Source organism: Hemicordylus capensis, chromosome 1 (genome assembly GCF_027244095.1).
Source record: "Hemicordylus capensis ecotype Gifberg chromosome 1, rHemCap1.1.pri, whole genome shotgun sequence".
Lineage (NCBI taxonomy): Eukaryota > Metazoa > Chordata > Lepidosauria > Squamata > Cordylidae > Hemicordylus > Hemicordylus capensis.
Genome location: NC_069657.1, coordinates 419,313,248 through 419,337,113, shown reverse-complemented (window position 1 = coordinate 419,337,113; position 23,866 = coordinate 419,313,248). Strand labels below are relative to the sequence as shown.

At 44.2% G+C, this 23,866-nt stretch overlaps 1 protein-coding gene across 7 annotated transcripts in view; it reads left to right on the top strand.

Moving 5' to 3' along the window:
- The window catches only part of RPS6KC1 (ribosomal protein S6 kinase C1), a 162,566-nt gene extending 138,994 nt beyond the window's left edge, over positions 1 to 23,572 (top strand). For all 7 annotated transcript variants that reach the window (XM_053309726.1, XM_053309709.1, XM_053309719.1 and 4 more), the window contains 3 exons: positions 16,050 to 16,132; positions 17,418 to 17,513; positions 21,940 to 23,572. In XM_053309726.1, the coding sequence (XP_053165701.1) occupies positions 16,050 to 16,132; positions 17,418 to 17,513; positions 21,940 to 22,050 (290 nt within the window). In that variant the 3' untranslated portion in view covers positions 22,051 to 23,572. The remainder of the gene's footprint in view (positions 1 to 16,049; positions 16,133 to 17,417; positions 17,514 to 21,939) is intronic.
- The last annotated feature ends 294 nt before the right edge of the window (positions 23,573 to 23,866 follow it).

Genomic DNA, 23,866 nt, shown 5'->3' with positions numbered 1-23,866 from the left:
AGTTTCGTCATCTGATAGACTTTGATAGACAGGGGGCCAGTTCAGGCGATACTTTCAACGTGTGATTAGATTCCTCTACATGTGTACAAATGATCATCCGGATTGAAAAACATATCTCTATCCAGGATTTAAATGTTAGATATAATGTAGGATTTAAAATGTTCATTAGTCACTATCACGTGATTAGATTGCTAAATACACATTGCTAAATGTTTCTCCCCGCTCTCCACAACCATTGAGTTCAAATTATAAAAACAACAGGGCTTAGGATAGGATCCTGGTGTGTTTGTCTGAATTTGTTTTCCAAGTGATTATAAAAAACCATACTAATCGCATGTTTAAAAGTATCATCTGAACTGGCCTGTTACGTTTAATGTCGTCTACCAGTGTTTAATTGATCATCCTAAGGGTGGAACTAGCTGTGATGAAGAACATGTGACAGCCACCACAAATGGCAACCCCATATTTCTTCTTCTTTTTCTGCAATGTGTAGTAATGAAAACCTATGATATAATATTGCAGTGTGATGCATTTCCGCTCTCTCACTCACGGCCACCAATGATGTAGAAGAGCAGTGGGAAATACATCAAGGGCTGATGTCTTACTGCATGTTTCCATTACTGCACGTTATAGAGAAAGAAACCGGGAATCAAAACAAGGTTGCTATGATGAAGGCAGCTTCGTGTTGTAGCTTCCACCCTCAGATTACGGAAGCAAGGTGAACTGGGCATATTGCGGTTTAGTTCTGTACAATATGGGTTCAGTAATGGTGTGTCCAAATGACATGCAGATGGTGAACAATTAGGCAAGCAAAGATGTGGAGTGATGGTCCACAAGAACTCTCCAGTTTCATTCTAGGGAGACTTTCCAAGGCCATAACAAGTGCCTTGAGCCTCACCAGGTGACCATGATATTAGCAGGAAGAGCATGTTCTTATGCTGGGCATAGGCTTATGAGGTCAACAGAAGAGGGGTAAAGCTGGACCACATGTTATATCCCCTCCAAGCTGAGAGACTCTAAAGGAATCCTGGTGAGAATCGCCTAATTGGAACTGGGACTTTTAGTCAATGTAGCAAAGGCACTTGACTTTTGATGTTACATTAATTGGGACACTGAAGACAGGATCAGAGCTGGTTTCTCCTGGGATACAGAGTTTGTGACTGCACAGTCCACGTCGGTTGTGCTGTTCTCCCCCTAGAAGCCAGCTAGAGATGCAGCTCCAGTGTGTGTGGACTGCAGGCATCTGATATTCTTAGAAACATAGGAAGCTGCCTTTTACTGAGCCAGACCATTGGTCCATCTAGCTCGGTATTGTCTGCACTGAGCGGCAGCGTCTTTCCAATGTTTAAGAGAGGAGTCTTTCCCAGCCCTATCTGGAGATGCCAGGGAGTGAACCTTGGCCTTTCTGCATGCAAAGCAGATGCTCTACCACGGCACTATGGCCCCATCCCCTAAGGGAAATATCTCACAGTGCTCACATGTAGTTACCCATCCAAATACAAACCAGCACACACACCCCAGGGGTGTATCTAAGGTAGAGCAGGCAGGGCACATGCCCTGGGCGCCACTTGAAGGGGGGGCGCCATTTTTTAATTTCTTTAAAAATGGCTGCTGGGGAAAAAATGGCCACTGTGCATGCTCAAATGGCCTCTGTGAGGCCCTAGGCCATGTCAGGCCTTGCAGAGGCCGTTTGAGCATGCGTGGCAGCCATTTTGTTTTCAGCGGCCATTTTTTTTAAAATTAAAATGGCCATCACACATGCTCAAATGGTCCCTGTGAGGCCCTAGAGGCCAACGGGGGGGGGGAACCTTTGCATGCCCCCCCCAGCCTTTAGGAAGCCCCCAGAGGGGGCTACAGGTAATTTTTTTTTAAATGTTCTTTTGTTCTTACTTTGCTTCTTGTGATAAGTGAGTTAAATGTGATGTCTTAATAATATGGCTATTAATGGTGAGTTTGTCTTTGAATCGGTATGAAATCCTTAGTATTAAGGCTCATTGGAAGTTGCTTGCTCTCTTTCTCTCATTTTAACTGTCTTTCTGAAATACTAGAATATATTCCAAGCAGAGACAGAGTTTACTCTGCATATCCTTTAATTATTTTCAGAGTATCTGGGAAAAGTCAAATTCTCCATTTATTTTTAAAACTTATGTAATAGTGATGCTACAATGCATAGTAGAGAATTAGACAGGCACTTCTGTTTAGTTTTCCAAGTACACCTCCACATAGTATTTGGGTATTTCATGAGCTCCAGCATACTGAAATTTTTAGTTTTCCAGCATTTTTTGGTCTGGCTAAGTCCACTGCTAAATAGTTTTTGAAATATTAAAAGATTAGCGAGCTTGACTTGTATTTTTGAGCTGATATTATGGTAAAGTTATCTCAAAGATGAGTGTCAGATGTTTGGACAGGGGGCGTAATTTCAGTGCTTGCCCTAGGCGCTATTTTCCCTAGATATGCCTCTGCAAGAATGGGACCCAAATCTTGAGGATCCAGCAAGGAACCCCCTTATTTTTAAAAGACAGTTTCCTGCCCAGAATCTCTCCACCAGAAACAGCTGAAATGTGCCGTAAAACCTAGACCTCAATGCCCACTTTTCTTAATATCAGCTGATGGGAGAAGAATAAGGGCAGCCAGCTGAACTGCATCTTTCTTTTATCTTTGCTTTGGTTGGGGTGACTCCATTGTTCACATTGGGAATGTCTTACACATTCCCAAATGGCTCTACACAATCACAGGTGTCAGAGAGACATAGTAAGGAATACAAAAAAGGAGCCGCTGTTGCGAGAACGACCCAAGGTCTACTAAAGCAGGGTGGCGAACATCAATCCCCCTGCCCCACTCCCAAATCTGGTTGCGCAGAGGCAGGCAAGTGAAGTTCTGCCACTCCTACTCCTCCGTCTGTTTTCCGATGCTGCTGTTTTCTTGCATGCCCGCTGCCGTCATCATTTTCTCCACCCACCTGCTGCCACCGTTGCCATTTTCTCCTCCCGCCATCTTTCCCACCTCGCCCGCAGGCCTCTTTGCTGGCGCCTTCTGCTTTCCTCTCCCCTTGCTGGCAGCTTGCTCGCTAATTCTCACGAGAACTGCCACACATGGGATTAGCAACGGGTACACCTTGGAGAGAGAGAGAGAGATGTCTGATGTAAGATGAAGGATGAATGTCTAAATAAAAGTATGCCATCTAAGTATCTAGCAACACCCCTGCAGACCACTATTTCACTTGCTGGTATGTATATCTGTACTGTACTACAAGTTACAAAGCTCGATTCATCCTGCAGAGTAGAATACCTCTTGGAATGCTTTGCCCAGAGAGATTGCTTATTTTATTCTATTTTAAAACAAATTCTCTTATTATCTTACAATTTTATCTTATCAGAAAATGACTCCAAGTGGCTAAATATCTGAAAGGAGGAGTTATCTCTACCTGCATTTTATATATAAGTTAAACTAGCAAGGTGGCCAAAAATGGAAAAAGCTACTTTATGAATACTTTATGTATTCAAATGTAGCTACTTTATGCTACATTTGCCTCCCTTGTTCAGTAAAAGGTTGTTAAGTATTGTCCGTTTACTCTGATATAAGAGCATGTACATCTTACATGCAAGGGCATGTTTTTAAACCCCAGCAGCCGTTTTGTTTATGGAAAAGCATCTGGAGGGTTAACTCTTTCCTTGCCTGCTATTTTTCTGCTCCAAATGTCTTCTCTTCCTCCCCTCTATATGCTTTTCAAGACACACATTAGAAAGCGAGTATGGAGGGAAAAACAGCTGAGGGGACAGTTTGGAATAGAAACATACCAGGCAGAAGAAAAATTAAACCCTCTTCTGAAGCTGCTTCTCTATATACAATACATCTGTATGTCTGGCCTGAAAACCTTGGGTTCATAGTGGCTGTTTTGGCCCCTAAAACAGCTTTAGGAAAGCAAATCTTTTGCTGGGAAATTCTTTCTTGCAATTTGCCAGTAGGTGGCAACCTACCATTAACTGATTGTCTGTGGTCAGACCTGGCTGGTGTTCTTAGTTTCCTATGTTACTGAGAAACTCTAGATATAGTGAAGCTGTGTTGTAATTTTTTGCATTCACCTGTTCTTTCAGCAACGCAAGGTGTTGGGTGTTCTAGTATTATTTGTTTTTATTTTACTTATCCAAGCACTTATAGCCTGCCTTTTGGCCCTAATATGGGTCCCCAAGGCAGCGAACCGTTGATTAAAATACAAACTCCAATGTATCTGGCTATTCTCGTAGTTCCTAGGGCAGGTTATTTAATAAAGTTGAAGCTGTAATAAATAACAGTTCTCTTTGCAGGAGATCCCTTAGTGTGAAGCTAGCCGAAACTAAACCCATATTGTCCACACATAATAAATAAGATTTTTTTTTAATTCCACAAAAATCCAGTAGAAATGTTTAATTCCAAAATCCTCCCCAGCAATAGTAATATTTATTGTTTCCATACTAACTGGGCAGAGAGGAGCCTTTTAAAGTAGTGGTTCTCATGTATTTAGCAGCGGGGAGAGCAATTGTCTCGATTTAGCCTCAGCACAACAATATCCCTCCAGTGGCTGTTGCTGGTGTCCACTTTGTATTTCTGTTTAGAATGTGAGCCCTTTGGGATCAGGGAACCATCTTCTTCCTAATATTATTATTTTTATCTCCTGTAAAGTACTTTCAGAATATTTATGTTGAAAATGGTGTGCATATTATGCTATTTATTATTTTATTTTATTTTATTTTATTTATTAAGCAAGGGACTGCACAATGAAAAAGAAACACAACTCTGTCCACAGATTTACAATCTGAGAGCAGAACTACATGTTATGAAAAACGCGGCTTCCTCAAACACAGTCCCCACTTGAGTCCTGTCCCGCCTGGGTCTGTCCTGTGTGGTGCCATGTGCTTGGGATCATCCGGATGCCATTGTGCCAAGTATTTCCATGGCCAGTGATGTGGAGTGGAAGGCCCAGACACCCCTCCCATGTTCCTTATAGCAAGTCATTCTGCCATAAGTAATAAAATACACAAGGTGAGGAAGAGAAAAAGAAGTGGGGAAGTGTAAAGGAGGAAGAGACCAGCCAGTTTCCAGCCTGGTCTACATATGCAGCAAAACGAGGTGGTAAAATTCTGAGCTGGTAGCAATGCTTCAGACTTCAGCTGGGTAACCACATTGATTGATTTATTTTTAACGATTCCTCGGAGGGAATCATTCCCCCACTTTAAAATAAATAAATAAAATCTTTCCTGCATGTAGAAAAGCAACACAGCGGGCAAAGGGCTCAGCTAGAACTTTTCTCCCTTATGTGCTAGTTTCTCCACTTCTGAGGAGTTTTAACCTAGGGGACATTCCGTGTGTGATCCCTCCCACCCTAGGGTTGCCACATTCTGGCTTTCCAAATCCGGGTGCCTAATTTGCATATTATGTAAATTGTCTGGAAAATAATTTCTGAGCGGAATACTGACTGCACGTTTTGCTCCATAACTCCGCTTCTACAAGGTCTAGAGCTTAGCGTTTTTTTAAATGAAATCTGAAATCTGGGATAATCTGGGTGGGCTAAGCAAGCTGGGTGAGATGCTTAAAATCTGGGTGAAACCCAGAATTTCGGGGGACATGGCAACTCTCCCCCCACCCACCCACCCAATCATGGAGGAGAGGTCTATCAATGGCTACTAGTCAGAGGGCTGTGGACCACCTCCAGCCTCAAGGGTGTGCCTCTGAGTACCAGTTGCAGGGGAGCAATGGCAGGAGAGAGGGCACGCCCTCAACTCCTGCCTGTGGCTTCCAGCGGCATCTGGTGGGCCACTGTGCGAAACAGGATGCTAGACTAGATGGGCCTTGAGCCTGATCCAGCAGGGCTGTTCTTATGTTCTTATGAAGTGGTGCAGTCCATTCTACCACCAGGCCTCAGCTCCATCTGTGCCTTGAGAAAGGACATCCTATTTGATACAGAAGTCTTAGGTTGTGCTCTGAGTTAATAATAATACAAATAATGCTAATAATACTAACAATAATATCTTGGCATTTTAGTAGCAGATTACTAACCCAAATGTGAGAGTTTACGGCACCTCAGTAGTCTGAAGTGCTTGACGTTAATTTATTTTAAACACACACACACACACACACACACACACAATATTTTTGTTGTTTAAATAATTTAAGTGTATCTAAGCGGGTGGTGTTTGGATAAAAGGGCAAAGTTGTCCTGAACCCACGATGCGAATGTTTCACTTCTGTTTAAACATCCCTTTGCTCCCACTGCCCCCTGGGAATCCTTATCACATATTTGTGCTAAAAAAACATTAACCACCTGCCCTGCGCTTTGTAATATCAGCAACTGATCTTTTTATCTCTTGGTTAATGTGCCTTGGTATTTTGAAAGGGGGAGGCGAGGTGGGTGGGTGGGAGGGTGGGAGGGGAGGGAGGAGGAGGGAATCTGAGAGTAGAGGGAAAAATTCCAGTAACAGATTCGATTTACAGGGACAGAAAATTTTGAGCAAATGCCAAGCTAGCAGGGGGGCCATTATTCTGCTCTATAAATAAGTTTGAAAAAGAAACACACACACACACACACACACATACATACACACACCTTTTAAATCAACATGTTTTGGTCTAATTGAGGGGAAAGCAAGAAAGATAAATTTTGAAATGCAAATGATCGCCTTCTGTTATTGCCGTACCACCCCTCCCCCCCCGCCAGCTTTATGATCTTGGATTTTAAAGAGTCATTGACTGTAAAACAAGGCAAAAGGCAAACACTGATGCTGCTACCTCATAGGTAACCTGAAATTTACAAAGCTGCATCTTTCCCCCCTAAAGGCTAGCTGCTACTTTTTTTTTTTTTTGTCTCTGAGGCTGGGTTCACATGTAGCATAGAACCGGCGGTTTGGCCGAACTGCTGAGCCTTAGGGTTGCATGTGGACCTTTCTTCCAGGCTTGGCAACAGACTGGGCATGACATACAGACCCACCAATTGTGACATTGAAGCTCTACACACAATCTGTGTGTAGAGCCTCGGAGGGTTCTGCGAGGAGAGCGGGCTTAGCCGGATTAGCCACCCACACGACTACTGGCTCCATCACGGAGCCAGTAAGGGCTGCAGGGATTGGTCCCCAACAGGTTCGTCAGCCACCTGGCCCCCAGGATGCCCCCAGCACCTGGAGGCTCATTTTAGCCTCCTGGCAGGGGGGTCTCTTCATGAGTCACCACAGTGCGGAGCCGCACCGTAGCGACTCACAGTCGGGAAAACGGGTTTAGCGGAGCGCTCGCTCCACTAACCCCGTTTGAGGGGAGGGCTCCTTTGGTGGGCTAGCCACCAGAGAACCACCGGGCTCACCCACGAGCCTGGTGGTTCTCACGATGGGAGAAAGCCGGGCTGGGCTCCTAGCCTGTTTTTCTCCCATCGTGAGAATAGCCTTATTATTTATCCTGCTTGAGGCACGGGGTTGTACATGTGCCATTCACATCAAATCTCCGTTACAGATGTCCAGTTCCATGTCACAAGTAGAGCAGGATGTGCCAAGATTGGTGGGTTCGGATGTCACACCCAACCTCAGCCTATCATTCCCGAGACTGAAAGTAGGGCTTGTGTGTTTGGCTGCAGCGGCACGGCTGAACCACCAGCTCCATGCCGCGTGTGCCTGAGACAAATGTCAACTGGGTGAAGAATATCCTATGCCTCAACTGATCAGCATTGGTTTTCTTTGCGCAGTGGCAGTGTACTTCTATCTCTCAATGATGGAGTGAGGAGGGGAACAGCAGGGGTGAGGCAATTGCCTTCATGCCTTCCTCATGGGTTTCCCAGAATGATATAAATATAGTTGCTTCCTGCTGAGTAAGACCGTTGGTCCACTTTGGCCAGGGTACTGTCTAGGCTGATTGGCAGCTGCTGTTCTTTACGGTTCCAGACAGGGATCTTTCCCAGCCCTACCTGGGGATGCCAGGGATTGAACTGGGGACCTTTTGCATGCAAAGCAGGTGCTCTGCCACTAAGCTATGGCGCCTCTCCATCTGGTTGGCCACTGTGGGAAACAGAATGCTGAAGTTGATGGGCCTTTGATCTGCTCCAGCCGAGCTCATCTTATGTTCAGTGCTTATTTTTGGTCCGCAGAAGGATCTGTTGCTACACTACAAAGGTACATCATATGGAACTGCCTAATACAGAGTCAGACCATTTGTCCATCTAGCCCAGTGTTATCTACTCTGACTGGCAGCAGCTCTCTAAAGTCTCAGGCAGAGGTCTTTCCCATCACCTGCTACCTGATCCTTTTTGTGGGAGATACTGGGAATTGAACCTGGGACCTGCGTACAAAACATAATGCTGTGATGTGCCCCATCTCATTAATGCCATTAGCTTTAGCTGGGACCTCTTTCCTGCACTTGCCTACAGGCTGGATAAGAGAGCCCCTGAATATGCATTTCTCCCACTGCTGAATATACACAGCTTCTCAACTTGTCATCATGTGTCTAGGATCATCTATCTATCTATCTATCTATCTATCTATCTATCTATCTATCTATCTATCTATCGGATTTCTATACTGTCCTTCCAAAAATGGCTCAGGGCAGTTTACACAGAGAAATAATAAATAAATAAGATGGATCCCTGTCCCCAAAAGGCTCACAATCTAAGAAGAAACATAAGATAGACACCAGCAACAGTCACTGGAGGTACTGTGCTGTGGGTGGATAGGGCCAGTTACTCTCTCCCTGCTAACTGGAAAAAGAGGCATCTTTTAATGTGGCGATTCTCTTTATTTAGCAGGGGGAGAGTAACTGGCCCTATTCAGCCCCAGCACAGTACCTCCAGTGACTGTTGCTGGTGTCTTATCTTATGTTTCTTTTTACAGTGTGAGCCCTTTGGGGACAGAGTTCCATCTTACTTGTTTATTTCTCTGTGTAAACTGCCCTGAGCCAAGGGCGGTAAAGAAATAAAATCAAATAAATAAACAAGAGAATAACCACATTAAAAGGTGCCTCTTTGCCAAGTTAGCAGGGCTAACAGTCTATCTCTCTATTTGATATATTGCCTGACTCCAGAGCTCTAGGCGGTTCACAATAATAATTTGTGGGATTATGGGGTCCTTTTATGCAAGATCAGTCCAGGGTAAGGTTGTACATTGTCACCCCTTATACAGGCCACGGATCAGGTTAGATCTTTTGTTTTGTACCTCTCACTGCCTAAGCCATTTGAAGAAAACTGTGTGCAGTCAATGATTTTAGGGCTTACTACTTCTGAGCAATAAACCTTCATTGGACCCTGTATTACACAAGCTATATTAGCTCACACAGGTTGGCATTTTAGAGAACCAGGAGTTGTAGAAGGGAATTTCAGTTGTAAATATAGTTTCAGATTTTGTGTGTGTCTCACTCCTGAGCTCCATATGCATGTGGAATTTCAGTGAAGGGAAATGGGGTTGCTTTGTTCCGAGCTTGAAACAGGCCCTATTTAAGGGGCGTTTTGTTTTGAGCTCAAATCACTCAAAATGGCCCATTTCGAGTCAAAATGTTTCAATGTCAAAATGTTTTGCACATCCCTTCTAGGAAAGCCTGCAAGTGGGTAAGAGAGGCAACCACCCCCTTCCTTGGTGTTCCTCAGCACCTGGTGTCCAGGGGCATTCCACCTCTGCTCCTGATGGAAGGATATAGTTACCAAGGCTTGTAGCCACTGATTGCCCTATTCTCCATGGATCTGTCTAATCCCCTTTTAAAACAGTCTGGACTGGCAGCAAATTCCATACTTTAACTACATGTTGTGCAAAGATGTACTTCCTTTTGCCTGTCCTGAATCTCCCAGCATTTAGCTTCAATGGATGATCCTGGGTTCTAATATTATGAAAGAGGGAGAATACTGTCCATGGCTATTAGTGGACTGTCAATGACTATTAGGAGGGTTACATTGAACCTCCATGTTCAAAGGTAGTTTGCCTCTATGCTTTGCTGGGGGGCAACAGAGGGGGAGGGCTGTCATCTTGATGCCCTGGTGGTGTCTTCGCAGAATCGGCAGGATATTGAGTTAGGTAGACCTTCACTCTGATCCAACACAGCTTCCTGTGTTTATTTTTGAATGGAGTTGACAGCCACCACTTTTCTTCCCCCAATCACTGGCTTCACAGAAATCTTTCCAAAAGGCAATCCACATTTATCAAAATGAAGAAGAAAAAGAAGAAAAACCATCATTCTTTAAGGAGTCACTCGTGTTAAGCCACGAGACCTGAGCCTGGTTCTGTATGCAGGGGCGAGAAAGAGAGAAAAAAAGTTGCTCTTCAACCTAATTGGAAGTAGCTAAAGGGCAGGCTGGGAGTGAATGTTTATCATCTTTGATAACATAGTGCTAAATAACTCTGTCCTTTCATATTGCCAGAAGACTTTAGAGGAAGTTTTAAATCCATCTTGGGGGAGCTAATGGGAAGACAAAGAAAGCTCCTTTCCATTGATGTTAACCTTTGTCTTAAAGGGTGTAGGACTTTTTTCTTCTACAGCATACTTGCAAATAACTTATTGTCAAAAGTACCTGGCTTGCTTTCAGTTTTAAGAAAAAGGCTGCAGTATACAAGTTTTGCTGTAAACGGAGTAATGTTTAGTATTGCGAGCTTAATAAGAAGCATGGGCAGGTTTGGGCAGGGGCAGGGAGGAGACTGGAAAAGTGCAGCCAGTGGGAGTCAAAGTCCAAAGAGGACTTGGAATCAAGAGAAGGCCTGACACAAGGGCCTAATTCCAGGATCTTGTGATGTCAGGATGGGGTTCGGTGCTCTTCAGGCCAAATTCAAGGCCGGGGAAAAGCTCCAGGTTGGCAGTCCATGGATCAAGGATAACAAGAATGGGAAACTGGAATAGAAAACAAGATTAGGACTAGAGCCAGTTAGGGGATGAGTGCAGAAGTCAAAGTGTAGGATCTGGGAATGTCTGTTTACAGAATAAAGTCTGGGGGAGAAGGAGGTTTTATATTTAATCTCGTTCTTCTGGGCAGAGAGCAAAACCAGGAGCACTTCTTGGAACGGGGACATTCCTCTGATGCCTCAGTGGCCAACATGACAGAGGAGAGCTGCTCTTGTGGTAGCAAGCAGGGTCCACCTATTTGCTAAGCAGGGTCCACCCTGATTTGCATTTGAAAGGGAGACTATATGTGAGCAGTGTAAGATATCCCCCTTAGGGGATGGGGCTGCTCTGGGAAGAGCACTTGCATGCAGAAGGTTCCAATTTCCCTCCCTGGCATCCCTAAATAGGGCTGGGAGAGTCTCCTGCCTCTATCCTTGGAGAGGCCGCTGCCAGTCTGGGTAGGCAATACTGAGCTAGATGGACTGATGGTCTGACTCAGTATAAGGCAGCTTCCTATGTTCCTATGACAGGCAGCCCTACGTTGCCATTAGGGACCCGCCAGGGCTCCTGGACAACTGGAATGGCAATGCCGACTGTGGAACAACTTAAAACCACTTCCAGGCAGTCAAAGCAGCACAGCATAAATGCCTGGAAGTGATTCGGAGTCGTTCTTGAGCAGGCCTATTGTGCTATACTGTCAGGGCTGCCTCTCAAGTTGTGCAACTGCCCCAGTGGGTCCCCAGTGTCAACACAGGACTGCCTGTCATGTTGGTTGTTGTGGTCTGGGGCCAAGAGGCTTTGCAAATGGCAAAGGGCTGGAATTGGTCCTATCCTCCACCACTGCTCTGGCTCTGAGAAGAGGAGGGAGGCTGGAAGAAATTGAAGTGAGAGGCAAGGCAAACTGTACTGGAAAGTTACCCAGTCTCATCCCCTACCAACAGAAGGCCAAAGAAAAGCATATGAGACCTCAGCAGAGTGGCAGGGTTGATAGACTGGGGCCATTGCTCTTGTTATGAAGAAGAATCCCCAACCACTCACTGAAAGAACATTTCTTTTACACAAAAGGCATCCAAAGTTCAACTCCTGTCTTGTCCTGATAATGGGATTGAGAAGGTTTATGCCTTTGATCCTGCCTAAAACCTTGGAGAGCTGCTGCCAGTCAGTGTAGACAATTCTGAGCAGATGGACCAAGGGACTGACTCATATAAGGCAGCTTCCTTTGTTCCTAACCACTCTTAGTACTGGGTTAGATGGAGCATTGCTCCGACTTGCTATCAACACTGTGCGTGGGTGGGTGGGTGCATGCATGCATATGTGCATGTGTTATTATTAATAATAATAATAATAATAATAATAATAATAATAATAATAATAATAAAAAATTCGATTTCTATACCGCCCTTCCAAAAATGGCTCAGGGCGGTTTACAAAGAGAAATAACAAATAAGATGGCTCCCTGTCCCCAAAGGGCTCACATTCTAAAAAGAAACTTAAGACACACACCAGCAACAGTCACTGGAGGTACTGTGCTGGGGGTGGATAGGGCCAGTTACTCTCCCCCTGCTAAATAAAGAGAATCACCACGGTAAAAGGTGCCTCTTTGCCCAGTTAGCAGGGGTTATGCATGTATATACATACAGACATATATTAATAGTAGTTAGTCAGTGAAGCCCTCTTATAAAAAGTGACTGAGCAATCAGTGATGATATATTTAATATATCATATCATATTTATTTTATATTAATTTGTATACCACCCCCAAACTACTGTCTCTGTGTGGTTTATAACAAAATCATCAAGAGAGGTCTGTCTCCGTATGCCACTGGCTCATCTGGCGGTGACTTGGGAGTGGACCTTCTCTGTAGTCACTCCTAGGCTGTGGAATGCGCTCCCTATAGACATTCGGGGTTTAACATCTTTGCCAGCCTTCAAAAGCGCCCTTAAGACACATTTTTTCAGCCAGGCTTTCAGTACTCTCTGAATGCTTTAAATTTTTAAATGGCTGATTTTAACAGTTTGTTTTATTTTGGTTTTTTAATGTGTATTTTTGTGAACCGCCTAGAGCCTTTGGAGTCAGGCGGTATATAAATGCAAATAAATAAATAAATAAATAAATAAATAAATAACAGAAATCAAAACCTTAGAACAATGTAAAATCACATCACAAGTCTAGATAAAAAGCTTGGGTGAATAAATGTGTCTTTAAAGATTTTTTAAAAAGTTGTCAGAGATGGAGAGGCTCTTATTTCAGCAGGGAGCGCATTCCAGAGTCTCAGGGTGGCAACAGAGAAAGTCCGTCCCTGTGTAGCCACCAGATGAGCTGGTGGCAACTGCAGACATGCCTCTTCAGATGATCTCAATGGGTGATGGGGCTCATAGTGAAGAAGATGTTCTCTTAAATACCCAGGGCCTAAGCTAGGCTTTATAGGTTATAGCCAGCACCTTGTATTTTGCCTGGAAACATCATTCCAAATCAAACTTTATCTTCTTATACCTGGGAGATGCCAGGCATAATCTGAGAGTACACGATAACTCTCAGCATAAATTCCAAATTTAAAAGGGACAAGATAAAGGGTTGGTTCAGATCTCCAGATTCTTCTCTGAATGACCCCTACATGTGCTTGTACCCACTAAGTAGTACAAAGGCCTGCTTGAAAGAATTACAAACCTAGGAAAGCAACCCATAAGTCACTTAGTCTTATGGGTCACTGCCACTTATTGTGGGAATGAGATGGCTTCATTACTGAGAGCAGGTATTTGGGTTCAGATTGACTGTAATATATTAAAGCTTTTGGTGATGAGGGGGAGAACATTTTTACCACATGATATTACATTAGCTGGTTGGACTATGCATCAGTTGAGAGTCCTTCACAATCTATCATTTTCTATATTTTCCCTGTGATGCATTGCAAAGGGTAAAGCTAGCCTTATTGACATGATATCCCGAGCCTGTTACTATCAATAGGTTGCAGAAGAGAGAGTATATGGCAGATGTTTACATGCAGCTTTTCCTTCATTAAGGAAAACCTCTTCCTTTAATTCTGAAAGTGGAACTGCCTGGCTGTAAGATGCAAGCAATGAGAGTAGAGGTTTTAAGGAATCAAGGAGGAAATTTTATTTATTTGTTTGTTTGTTTGTTTGTTTGTTTATATATATACCGCCCTTCCAAAAATGGCTCAGGGAGGTTTACATTAAAATAAAACTAAAGTTGATTAACTGTTAAATTCAAAAACTATAAAAACAACTTAAAACAATTATTAAAACAATTAAAACAGTTTTAAAAACCCCGGAGAACCAGGCCAAACCTTTACAGTTTAAAAACCCTGGAAGGCCAGGCCAAACAAATTAAAAGTCATTCAGCTAAAGCAGGGATTGGCAGCCTTGCAGAAGGGGTATGCCAAGTCTGTGAGATGGGGACTCAAGACACCCCCTCTTTTAGGGTGTGCAGAGGGGGTGGTCACAGTAGCTGCTGCCCCTGCTATGGAGGGAGGAGGAAGGGTCCCAGTCCTTTGTAAACAGATTTTGACCAGCAGTGTGAGTGCTGCTCAGAATAATTTCACATGCCGTAGGTTGCTAGCCCCTGAGTGAAAGTATCCACCATCTTTAAGGCTGCAATCCTATGGACACGTACTTGAATGTAAGCCTCATGGAATTCAGTGGGAATCACTATCAAGGAAACAAGCATAGGATCAAACCAAGAGCTTAGCTTGTTGTTTAGTTAACACTGCATGACCCTCAGGGATGTATTTTTTGGTGGCGCAGGGCACTTCCGGGGGAAAGAGAGACCAGCAAAAAATAGCCCACCCCATGTGATAAATGCTAACTCTGCTAACTGGGCAAAGAGGCACCTTTTAATGTGGTGATTCTCTTTTATATAGCAGAGGGAGAGTAACTGGCCCTATCCACCCCCAGCACAGTGACTGTTGCTGGTGCCTATGTTTCTTTTTAGATTGTGAGCCCTTTGGGGACACGGATCCATCTTATTTATTTATTATTTCTCTGTGTAAACCGCCCTGAGCCATTTTTGGAAGGGCGGTATAGAAATCAATCAATCAAACAAACAAATAAATGCTGGGAGCTCTGGAAGCTCTACCCAGTGAGGGCGCTGCTTCCCGGAACATGGCTAGTGTGGAGGCCAGCCTATATTAATAATTTAATTGGATGACAAATAGTTAGACCTTACTAATAGATTTAAATGTATAAAAATCCCCCAGAGGCAAAACAGAAAGTGAGAAATGTGTCGCCTTTGGAAATACGATAACCAGGAGGAAGGTACTGTATTCTGTAACACCAGTACCACGTGGGGCTTGCAGAATAGAAGGTGTATGGACTGCAGAAACCACACTGGAAGTGTATGGTTCTAGATGCGTCGCTGATGTGCAGAAGCAACCGGAGCCTTGCCCACTGCCCTCAGCAGCAGAGGGGACAAAGGGGGACGCCTGATGATGTGCCACGTGGACTGCAGCCTGTGCAATGAGGCTACTGTCTGACACTGGCACCTACATGCTCAGTGCATGGAGAAGGCCCACTCAGATCCATCACATCCTTGATTCTGTTGAGTTCCTCCGGCAAACTTCACCGTGATTCCCTTCCCGATTAGTTCCCAGTTGAGCACAATCTGTTGGCAATTTGACTCAAACCCATGAGTTTCTGTTTTATTTGCATTTGTTTCAGTGGTAGCCTGCCCCATCCCAAAGACCCAGGATGGGTAACGATACAATACAGTCATAAAAACCCACAGCAGTGACTACCACCACTTCATCCCTCACTGCAGCCTCATTGCTGAGAGATAATTACTTTCTCAAGGCTAGCCAATGAGCTCCATGACCCTATCCTTTCATCAGCACTGTGTTCACTTAACACACTCCTGTATAAGACGCTGAAATCATGCTGGGGGGCACATGTCTGTCTCCAGGACTGTAGCTCTGTTCAAATTGATTCTCTTTGACCCAATAAGATGGTGCAGTCCTTTCCCCCAAGTTAAAGGGTGTGTGTGTGTGTTTGTATGTGTGTTTTGCATGTGTGTTAGCAAATATTAAGCCTTGAGACAGTCCCTTTTGACATTCTGAACCAAAGAGCAAATGATTGTGTGGCTATGCTGGAAAAAGCAGCCTGCAGTAAGATGGTTAAAGGGCTTTATATCTTCAGATATGCTCCATCAGCACTAGAGTCTCCTTGTAAATACAGGTTTGAAGGTGGACCTCACCTTTGAATTTTAATTGCAAATGTCTTTTATTCAGAAGTTGGAGCTGTCTTTGAAGAAACCGAGGCCTGCGATTGGTGGAGTCTGGGCGCTCTTCTCTTTGAACTCCTCACAGGGAAGGTAGGCATTGCTGTCAGTTCCTTAGCAAAGGAGATATGACCAGTACCTGAGGACTAGAGAATATTAGATAGTTTTTAAAATATAGTATCCTCTGTACTTAGAGGAATTAATGGTTCACATAAAGGATGCAAACTTCTGTTTCATACAGAACTCTTCAACAGGTGTAGGCACTGGAGCAATAGATCTTGCATCATTAGGCTGTTATCTTGTCACATGTACTCGATTATCAGGGCAAAGGAGCAGGAACTGGATTAATGCAGACTGTGGCTGACATCAGTGGATGCGCACCAGGAAGATGTATCCATGTTGTCGAGAGCTGTTTTAGCTGTACATTGTAGGGGTATGTGTGATTGCTCTAGTAGTGCAATTGATTACTGCATCGTACTTATACACCTATACTCATTGTAACACAATGCTGAGGTTGTGAGTTTGAGCCTCACCTGGAGCACTCGTTTTGGGGATGGAGTTGTAGCTCAGTAGCAGAGCATCTGCTTTGTATACAGAAAGTTCCCAGTTCAATTCCTGGCATCTCCAGGTAGGGCTGGAGATGCCTGAAACCTTGGAGAGCTGCTGCCAGTCAGTGTAGACAGTGCTGGGCTAGATGGACCAGTGGCCTGTCTCAGTAGACGGCAGCTTCCTTTGTTCCTAAGGTCATTCCTCCAGCCTAGCAGTTCCTACATTGGCACTGCCCTCCATCTCCTGGCTGGTGTTTTAGCTTTGGTTTTGACACAAAGCCTTTGTGTGCCTTTTGTTGCTGTGTCAAAACTGACCAGCGCTGCATGCATGGTTAGCTGCAGTCTTTCATCAGTCACTACTGCAAGAAGAGGCAAGCTCCTCACCCCACCTGGGATGTCCTACTGTTTGCTGTTTTCCGCCTGGGATGTCCTGCTGTTTGCAGGCAAGGGATTTGTTCCTGTAAAGAGTGCCAGCAGAACACTTGTGGGCAGATCTGCTCCAACTTCTCACTTGAAATGGAGCCTTCCCTAGTTGGCCTGATTCCGTATAAAGCAGCTGCCTATGTAAGGTCAGGCCGTTTAGTTGCTGTGCCAGAAGTTAACCAGTTTTGCATGTAGCATAAGCAGATGTCTTTAATAACAATGTTGGTGTTGGGGGAACAGCACAGTTTTCTTATTTTCAAAACAAAGAACCACAATAAAACCCTTTGCAGTCCCCTTATTATCACTAAGCTTTATAAACGTATGTGAGTCCACTAACTTCTCTGTCCTTTTGCACCTTTGTACCAATTCTTACAAAGATATAATGCTTCTGATTTGGGTTGCTATAGACTCTGGTGGAGTGCCATCCAGCGGGAATAAATACCCACACCTGTTTGAATGTGCCAGATCATATCTCAGAGGAGGCAAGATCACTCCTTCGGCAGGTAAGGTTCTAGAGAATCTGGAGTTGCGATTTGTACATACAGAGGTGTGATTTGTACCGGGTGCCAGACTTTTGGAGATCCTGGTTCAAGGATGGAGATCCATGGCCAGTCACTCATTTTTAACAGGAATCACATTTCCAACTGAACTGGAGCCAAACGTCCAGAAGTACTGGTTCTTCCCATTCAAGCTAAGACACAGGCAAAGGGCTCTTTCAGCTCTTCCCGTCCAGTATGAACAGCAACAGAGAATTTGGCAAAGGCCTCCATTTACTACACACCATAGGTGCTCAGTACTATTTCCCTGTGTCTTTACTTGTGCATGGGAGTGAGCAGATGACAGGCATGATAAGGGCTCTGCTAAAGCTATTCACATTGTGCATGTCTGTATCTGTCCATTTATCAAAGTGCCCTTTGTCTGTGTATCAGCTTGAGGAAATGTGGCTGTGGAATATAATTGTATAGGCGATGGTGGTCCTTGGGCTCAGGGGCGGTTGGGTACCAGATGGAAAGCTTTTGCCTGCCTGAATTGGCTTCCAGTCCTGCAGTTGCCTATTCCTAGTGTAGGCAAACCATTTGAGTTGAAAAAGCGTTAATGAGGTGGTCTGTGAAACTCATACAGCCTTAAAAATGTGTTCAAGTGCAGATTGTCACACTTTTGTGGACTGTTTCTGCAGGCAGATTGAAAAGTGGATGGATTTCGGCTTCCTTTTAATCCTTTTAAAAATCTAGGAACCCCTTTTTCCATATAGGAAAGAAATTACGTTGTCATTGAGGCTAAGGAATAAGAAAGGTTTCATAGCTGTGGTCAGGCAGATATAATCAGGGACTTAATGTGCTGCAGAAATCCAGTGATTAACTATGCTAGGTCTTCAGTAGGTTGCCCTGGTATGGGTGATCCAAGTCTAAAGATCTGTCCATTGTAGTAGAGTGAGTGTAATCATTTCTATACATGTGCAGGATCATGAGAAATGTGCAGAATTATGAGAAAATCATGAAATTGACAGATAATGAGAAATCTTGATTTACACGGGGGAGTAAATTTTTGTACAATGCCAGATCATGAGGAATTTTGATTTAACGCAGGGCTCTTGACAGATTATGAGAAAATGTGCAGGATCATGAGAGGATCATTTGCAGGATCATGAGAGAAACTTCACACAGTACTTAATCTCATGGCAGGCAGGCTGGATTTTTCAGAGAGGTCGAAAGCAAATGGAATTTTACTACTGGCCTCTCAGAGAGCTCTACAATAGCAACGCTGAATGCCCTCAACTCCTCTGAGAAATGTAAGCAGGCCATTTGTGATTTCCCTCCTCTCAAGTTCAAAGCCACCCGTGTCCAAAAGGAAGTGTTCTAGCCCTGGGCTGCACGTGGGTGACTCTTAGGTTGAAGGGCCTGCCCCATTGGCTAGTAAATCAACCTTCTGTTGTGTGTCTATCCAAGGAAACTACCATTCATTTCTGAGGAAGCTTTGTCAGGAAAAGGAAAAAGGGACTCTTGGCAACGCTAGTCATTTGTCATTGTGATTTTCCTTTCCACCCCCTCGCAGGTTGCTTGGGTCAGCCCATCGCAAAATGCCTAGGAGAGAAACAGTGTGCACATGCATGCCAAATGTGTCTCGTGACTCCCAAACCAGTGACCTCATTTTCTAATCACTTCTTTCCCCGTCTAAACCAACTAGGTACTCCCATCGTTCAGAGCTGCTATTTATTTTTGACTGTCTACAGATTAGCACGAGTCCTTAAGGCTGTCTTAACTGGCATTCTGTCTACAACATATTCCTCAAAGGTTGTCCCAGCTGGCATACTAACTAGCGTGTTTTCCTAACCATCTAGATCCACTGCAATTTATTCTGCATTTGCTTTCCGAGATTAAAGTTCTCTCCTTGCAAAAGGGAAACCTTCAGAACATAAATTTCTTTGCACTTAACTTCCCCACCTGCTGTCACTTGTTACATTTCCTGAAGACAGCGGAGCGGCGGTGTCTGTGACTGCTTCTTCACCGGCTCATGTATATTCACAAAGGAGGGCTTGTTTTGCGATCGGAGTTATATTTGCCAAGTGAGGTTAGAGAGATTTTAAGTGGCGGAGCCAACTTAAGATGTGCAAATGAATACATTTTATGGGGAAATTTATGACTTTGATTATTGGATGTATGCATTTGAAGACATGTGCCAGAAAGACTATAGAGTACTCCTAAATGACAATTGAGTGTAAGGAGTTGCATTATATTGGAGTCAGTCCTTTAGAGGAAACCTAGAAATGAAATTATTCTTTTGAACTGTATATTTAGCATGCGACAGTCTCATAAGATGGCAAAATGTAAACTTGGGCTCTTTATTCTTGGTAAATATTTTCATGCCTCTTTGCTGGTTACTCCCTTTCAAGCAATCATTCCCCATCAGAATCTGCAGACATGAAGGATCTGTTTCGCCTTCTTCATGTGCTCAGCCAGCCCTCTTTTGGAATATATTGTAGATTTTTCAATGCAAATAAACAAGCAGCTTGTTTTTTAAAAATAATTTCCAGCAATCAGCTGCTCCATTTTCTTTTAGAAATGGTTTTAGAGGTTCCCTGATTTCACAAGGCTCTCTGCTCTCCTTCACGCATTGGGATTTTTTAGTGTACCTCTCAAAATATAAATTGTGACTGCAACACACATTGGCTAACACATGGGTCATAATAGGTATTCTCATCAGTGAGTCAGGACTGGCTGTGGCCCTCTGTGCCAGATTTGGGTCTGTTGCCATCCTATGTGTGAAATGGCCCTTTGTGAACTGGAGATCGGGGCAGATACCAGTAAAGTCAAGCTTCAGAAGGGCAAATGCAGTATGTCACAACCTGGAGGAAAAAAACCCCAAACACATAAGTATTAGATATGGAGCTGCCTTCCGTTGAGTAAGACTGTTGGTCCATCTAGCCCGGTTTTGACTACTCAGACTGGCAGCTACTTTCCCAAGATCTCAGGCAGGACAAGGTCTTTCCTAGCTCTGCTGCCCGAGATACTTTTCCAAGTAGAGATGTTAGGAATTCAGGCTGGTGCCTTCTGCACGGAAGACGGGCTTCACATTGAATTATGGGCTCCTGGCTAGGCAATAGCAAATTTGGGGGACATGTATTATTATTGAGTTTAACCCAATTTACATAGCACTTCTCAACAAAAGTCCTCAGAGATGTTTACAAAGCAAAAGACAGGAGAGAATGGTTCCCTGTCCCAAAAGGGCTCACAGTCTTTTAAAACACACACACACACACACACACCAGCAGCATCTGCTGGAGAGCCACTGTGCTGGATTGAATAGGGACAGTTACTCACCCCCTGATAAGCATAAGGGAGCCGCTACTTTCAAAGGCGCCTCTCTGCCCAGTTAGTGTGGGTAATTGAGAGGTTACAGTAGACCAGAGCTTCAAAACATTGGCCCTCCAGCTGTTTTTGGACTACAGTTCCCATCATCCCTAGCCACAGTAGTCAAATGTCAGGGAATATAGGAACTGTAGTCCCAACATCTGCAGGAGGGCCGAAGCTGTGCGGCCCTGCAGCAGACCATGCCAATTAGGAAGATGAAACAGGGCAGTCCCAAATAATAATAATTTGATTTCTATACTGCCCTTCCAAAAATGGGTCAGGGCAGTTTACAAGAGAAATAACAAACAAATAAGATGGAACCCTGTCCCCAAAGGACTCACATTCTAAAAAGAAACATAAGACACACACCAGCAACAGTCACTGGAAGTACTGTGCTGGGGGTGGATAGGGCCAGTTACTCTCCCCCTGCTAAATAAAGAGAATCACCATGTTAAAAAGGTGCCTCTTTGCCCAGTTAGCAGGGGTTAAGAAAACAACCGATCTGCGAGGGGCCAAGAAGCAGCCCACACCTCCCTTAGCAACTTTTCTTGCATCCTTCTGGAGCCACTGAGACCATGCCTATACCTAATTTTTCTCCCAGGGATACATATCAGAAGCAGTTTAAGGACAGTTCACCAAAATGTAGGCCTCCTATAGGCTTTTAGCTACAGAGGGTGGAGAGCTGGTCTTGTGGTAGCAAGCATGACCTGTCCCCTTTGCTAAACAGGGTCTACCCTGGTTGCATGTGAAAGGGAGACTAGAAGTGTGAGCACTGTAAGGTATTCCCCTTAGAGGATGGAGCTGCTCTGGGAAGAGCAAAAGGTTCCAAGTTCCCTCCCTGGCATCTCCAAGATAGGGCTGAGAGAGACTCCTGCCTGCAACCTTGGAGAAGCCGCTGCCAGTCTGTGTAGACAAGACTGAGCTAGATGGACCTATGGCCTGACTCAGTATATGGCAGCTTCCTATGTTCCTATGTAGGGTGCATTCCCCTGAGCTGCTGAAAGAAGTCTATTTTGCCATATTAGAGTTGTGCCTGTAAGCTGCTGTCCTTACTACTGTCCTTACTGTGTTTTGTCTTCAGCTCCTGCAGTACCATGCTGTGGAGCGTCTTGGAGCCGGAGTGGCTGGAGTCGAAGACATCAAGTCGCATCCCTTTTTTGCCTCCATTGACTGGGTGGAGTTAACGAAGTGAAGGGTCTTGTGGCATCATCTGCCCATGCTCAGGTCTTTTGACTGACACCTTTTTTTGGCTCGCTGCCATTTAAAGGAATTGTGGCTCTCGGGCAAGAATGAGGAAAGTGGGAACTGAAATAATAGTGTCAAAGAGAGAACAATTTAAACCAGAACCAATGATGTGGCAAAATGCAAGCTGAATTTTGGTGTCAAGAAGTTGCTATGTGTTGCCTAAAGCGTGATCTAAATTCTACACTACTAGGCACAGAGCATAGTGGCTCACACACCATGGAGATGAACGTCCATATTTTGGGAACCACCCACTCTGCTGAGAGGCTCTACAAAGTGCGTCTGCACTGGTAATCCCTGTAACAAGGATTCCCAGATGTGGTTGACTAAAATTCCCATAATCTCCAGCCAAAGGCCATTGCAGGTGGGAATGATGGGAGTTGTAGTCAACATCTGGGAATCCCTGTTACAAGGGGAGACTGGTCCACACTACTGCAGCGGTGGGCTGTTCTGTTCCTACTAAGAATTGTGCAATCGCAGTTGCAACATTATTTCCCATGGAAGTAGTGTCACAACTGCGATTGCGCAAGGCTTAGCAGTAACGGAAATGCCCAGATGTACTTTGTAGAGCCCTTCAGCAAATGCAGGTGGCTCTCAAAATGTGGATGTTTCTCGGCAAGGTATGTGGGCCAGTACCCCTTTCACTGGAATTAGATGTGGCAGTGGTCTCAGGGTGGCCACTGAAAACAGCAGTCCCATGTCAGCACTCCCTGTCTTCTCTCTGAATTGCGTAGTTTCGGAAATATGGGATGTGAAGTCCTCACATCGTGCATTTCCTCATCTCCATTTCAGCTACTGAGTCTCAGCCGCTGAGATTGGGGAACACATTGAAAGTGGGGGGGATTCCGTGGAGACTTGATGTTTTCGGCTGCATCGCTGTGAATGTAGTCATATCTAGTTCCAGCCTCGGTGGGGAATCATGTAAACGGGAATGCACTCCTTGTGTTTTGTTTTGTTTTTCTTAAGTGAAGATGGAAGTGTACTGTTAGCCTCTTATTGTACATGCTAACTCGCAGTCCACTTGCCAGCTGAAAACCAATCCTTTTAATGTATCTTTTTTCCTGTGCTAGATATGCCTGAAGTGGGGTGGGGAATGGGGAAAAAATAACTTATTAATAACATACGCTAAATAAAATACTATGATGCTTTTGCAAAAACTTGGCATGTAATAAGTGTATCTCCATGTTGGGAAAAAAAATTACAAAAGCTGTATCATAATATCATGTAATGTAACTTCAAAATGGTTGCATATTGTCTATCAGAAGTTGGAAGGGGAGATTCCTGATACTATGATGCTGTTCTTGTTGGTTGGCAATGTCCATTTTTAAAGCACTAATTCTTTGACCTCGAGTGAATTATATGTTTAAGTCACTACAAAGGAAGGTTTCCAGCCAGATAACGATTGCTTTGGTAATTTAACATGGACCAAGGGAATAGAATGCTGAATAAATGTATTGATATGAATGATGCTATATGTTTGGGTTTTTGTTTTTTTTAACAAAGCAGCCACATATCTGTATAGAGAATTTTGGGGCTCATCTATGCAAGCAAAGTGTGGGGGCCAGTACCATTTTCCAATTGCAAGTGGGAAAATGTGTATGTCTGAATGCTTTTCCATGTGAAAAATTCCCTGCCTGCGGAAAACTAATAGGTGGAGGTTCTGGTGTAGTCTTCTCCAGGACATGAGGGTTTTCTTTCTCAGCCCAGATATAATCTTTGAAGGCTCATAATGCTCACCTCAAAGAAGAGCCAAGCATTAGGAGCCC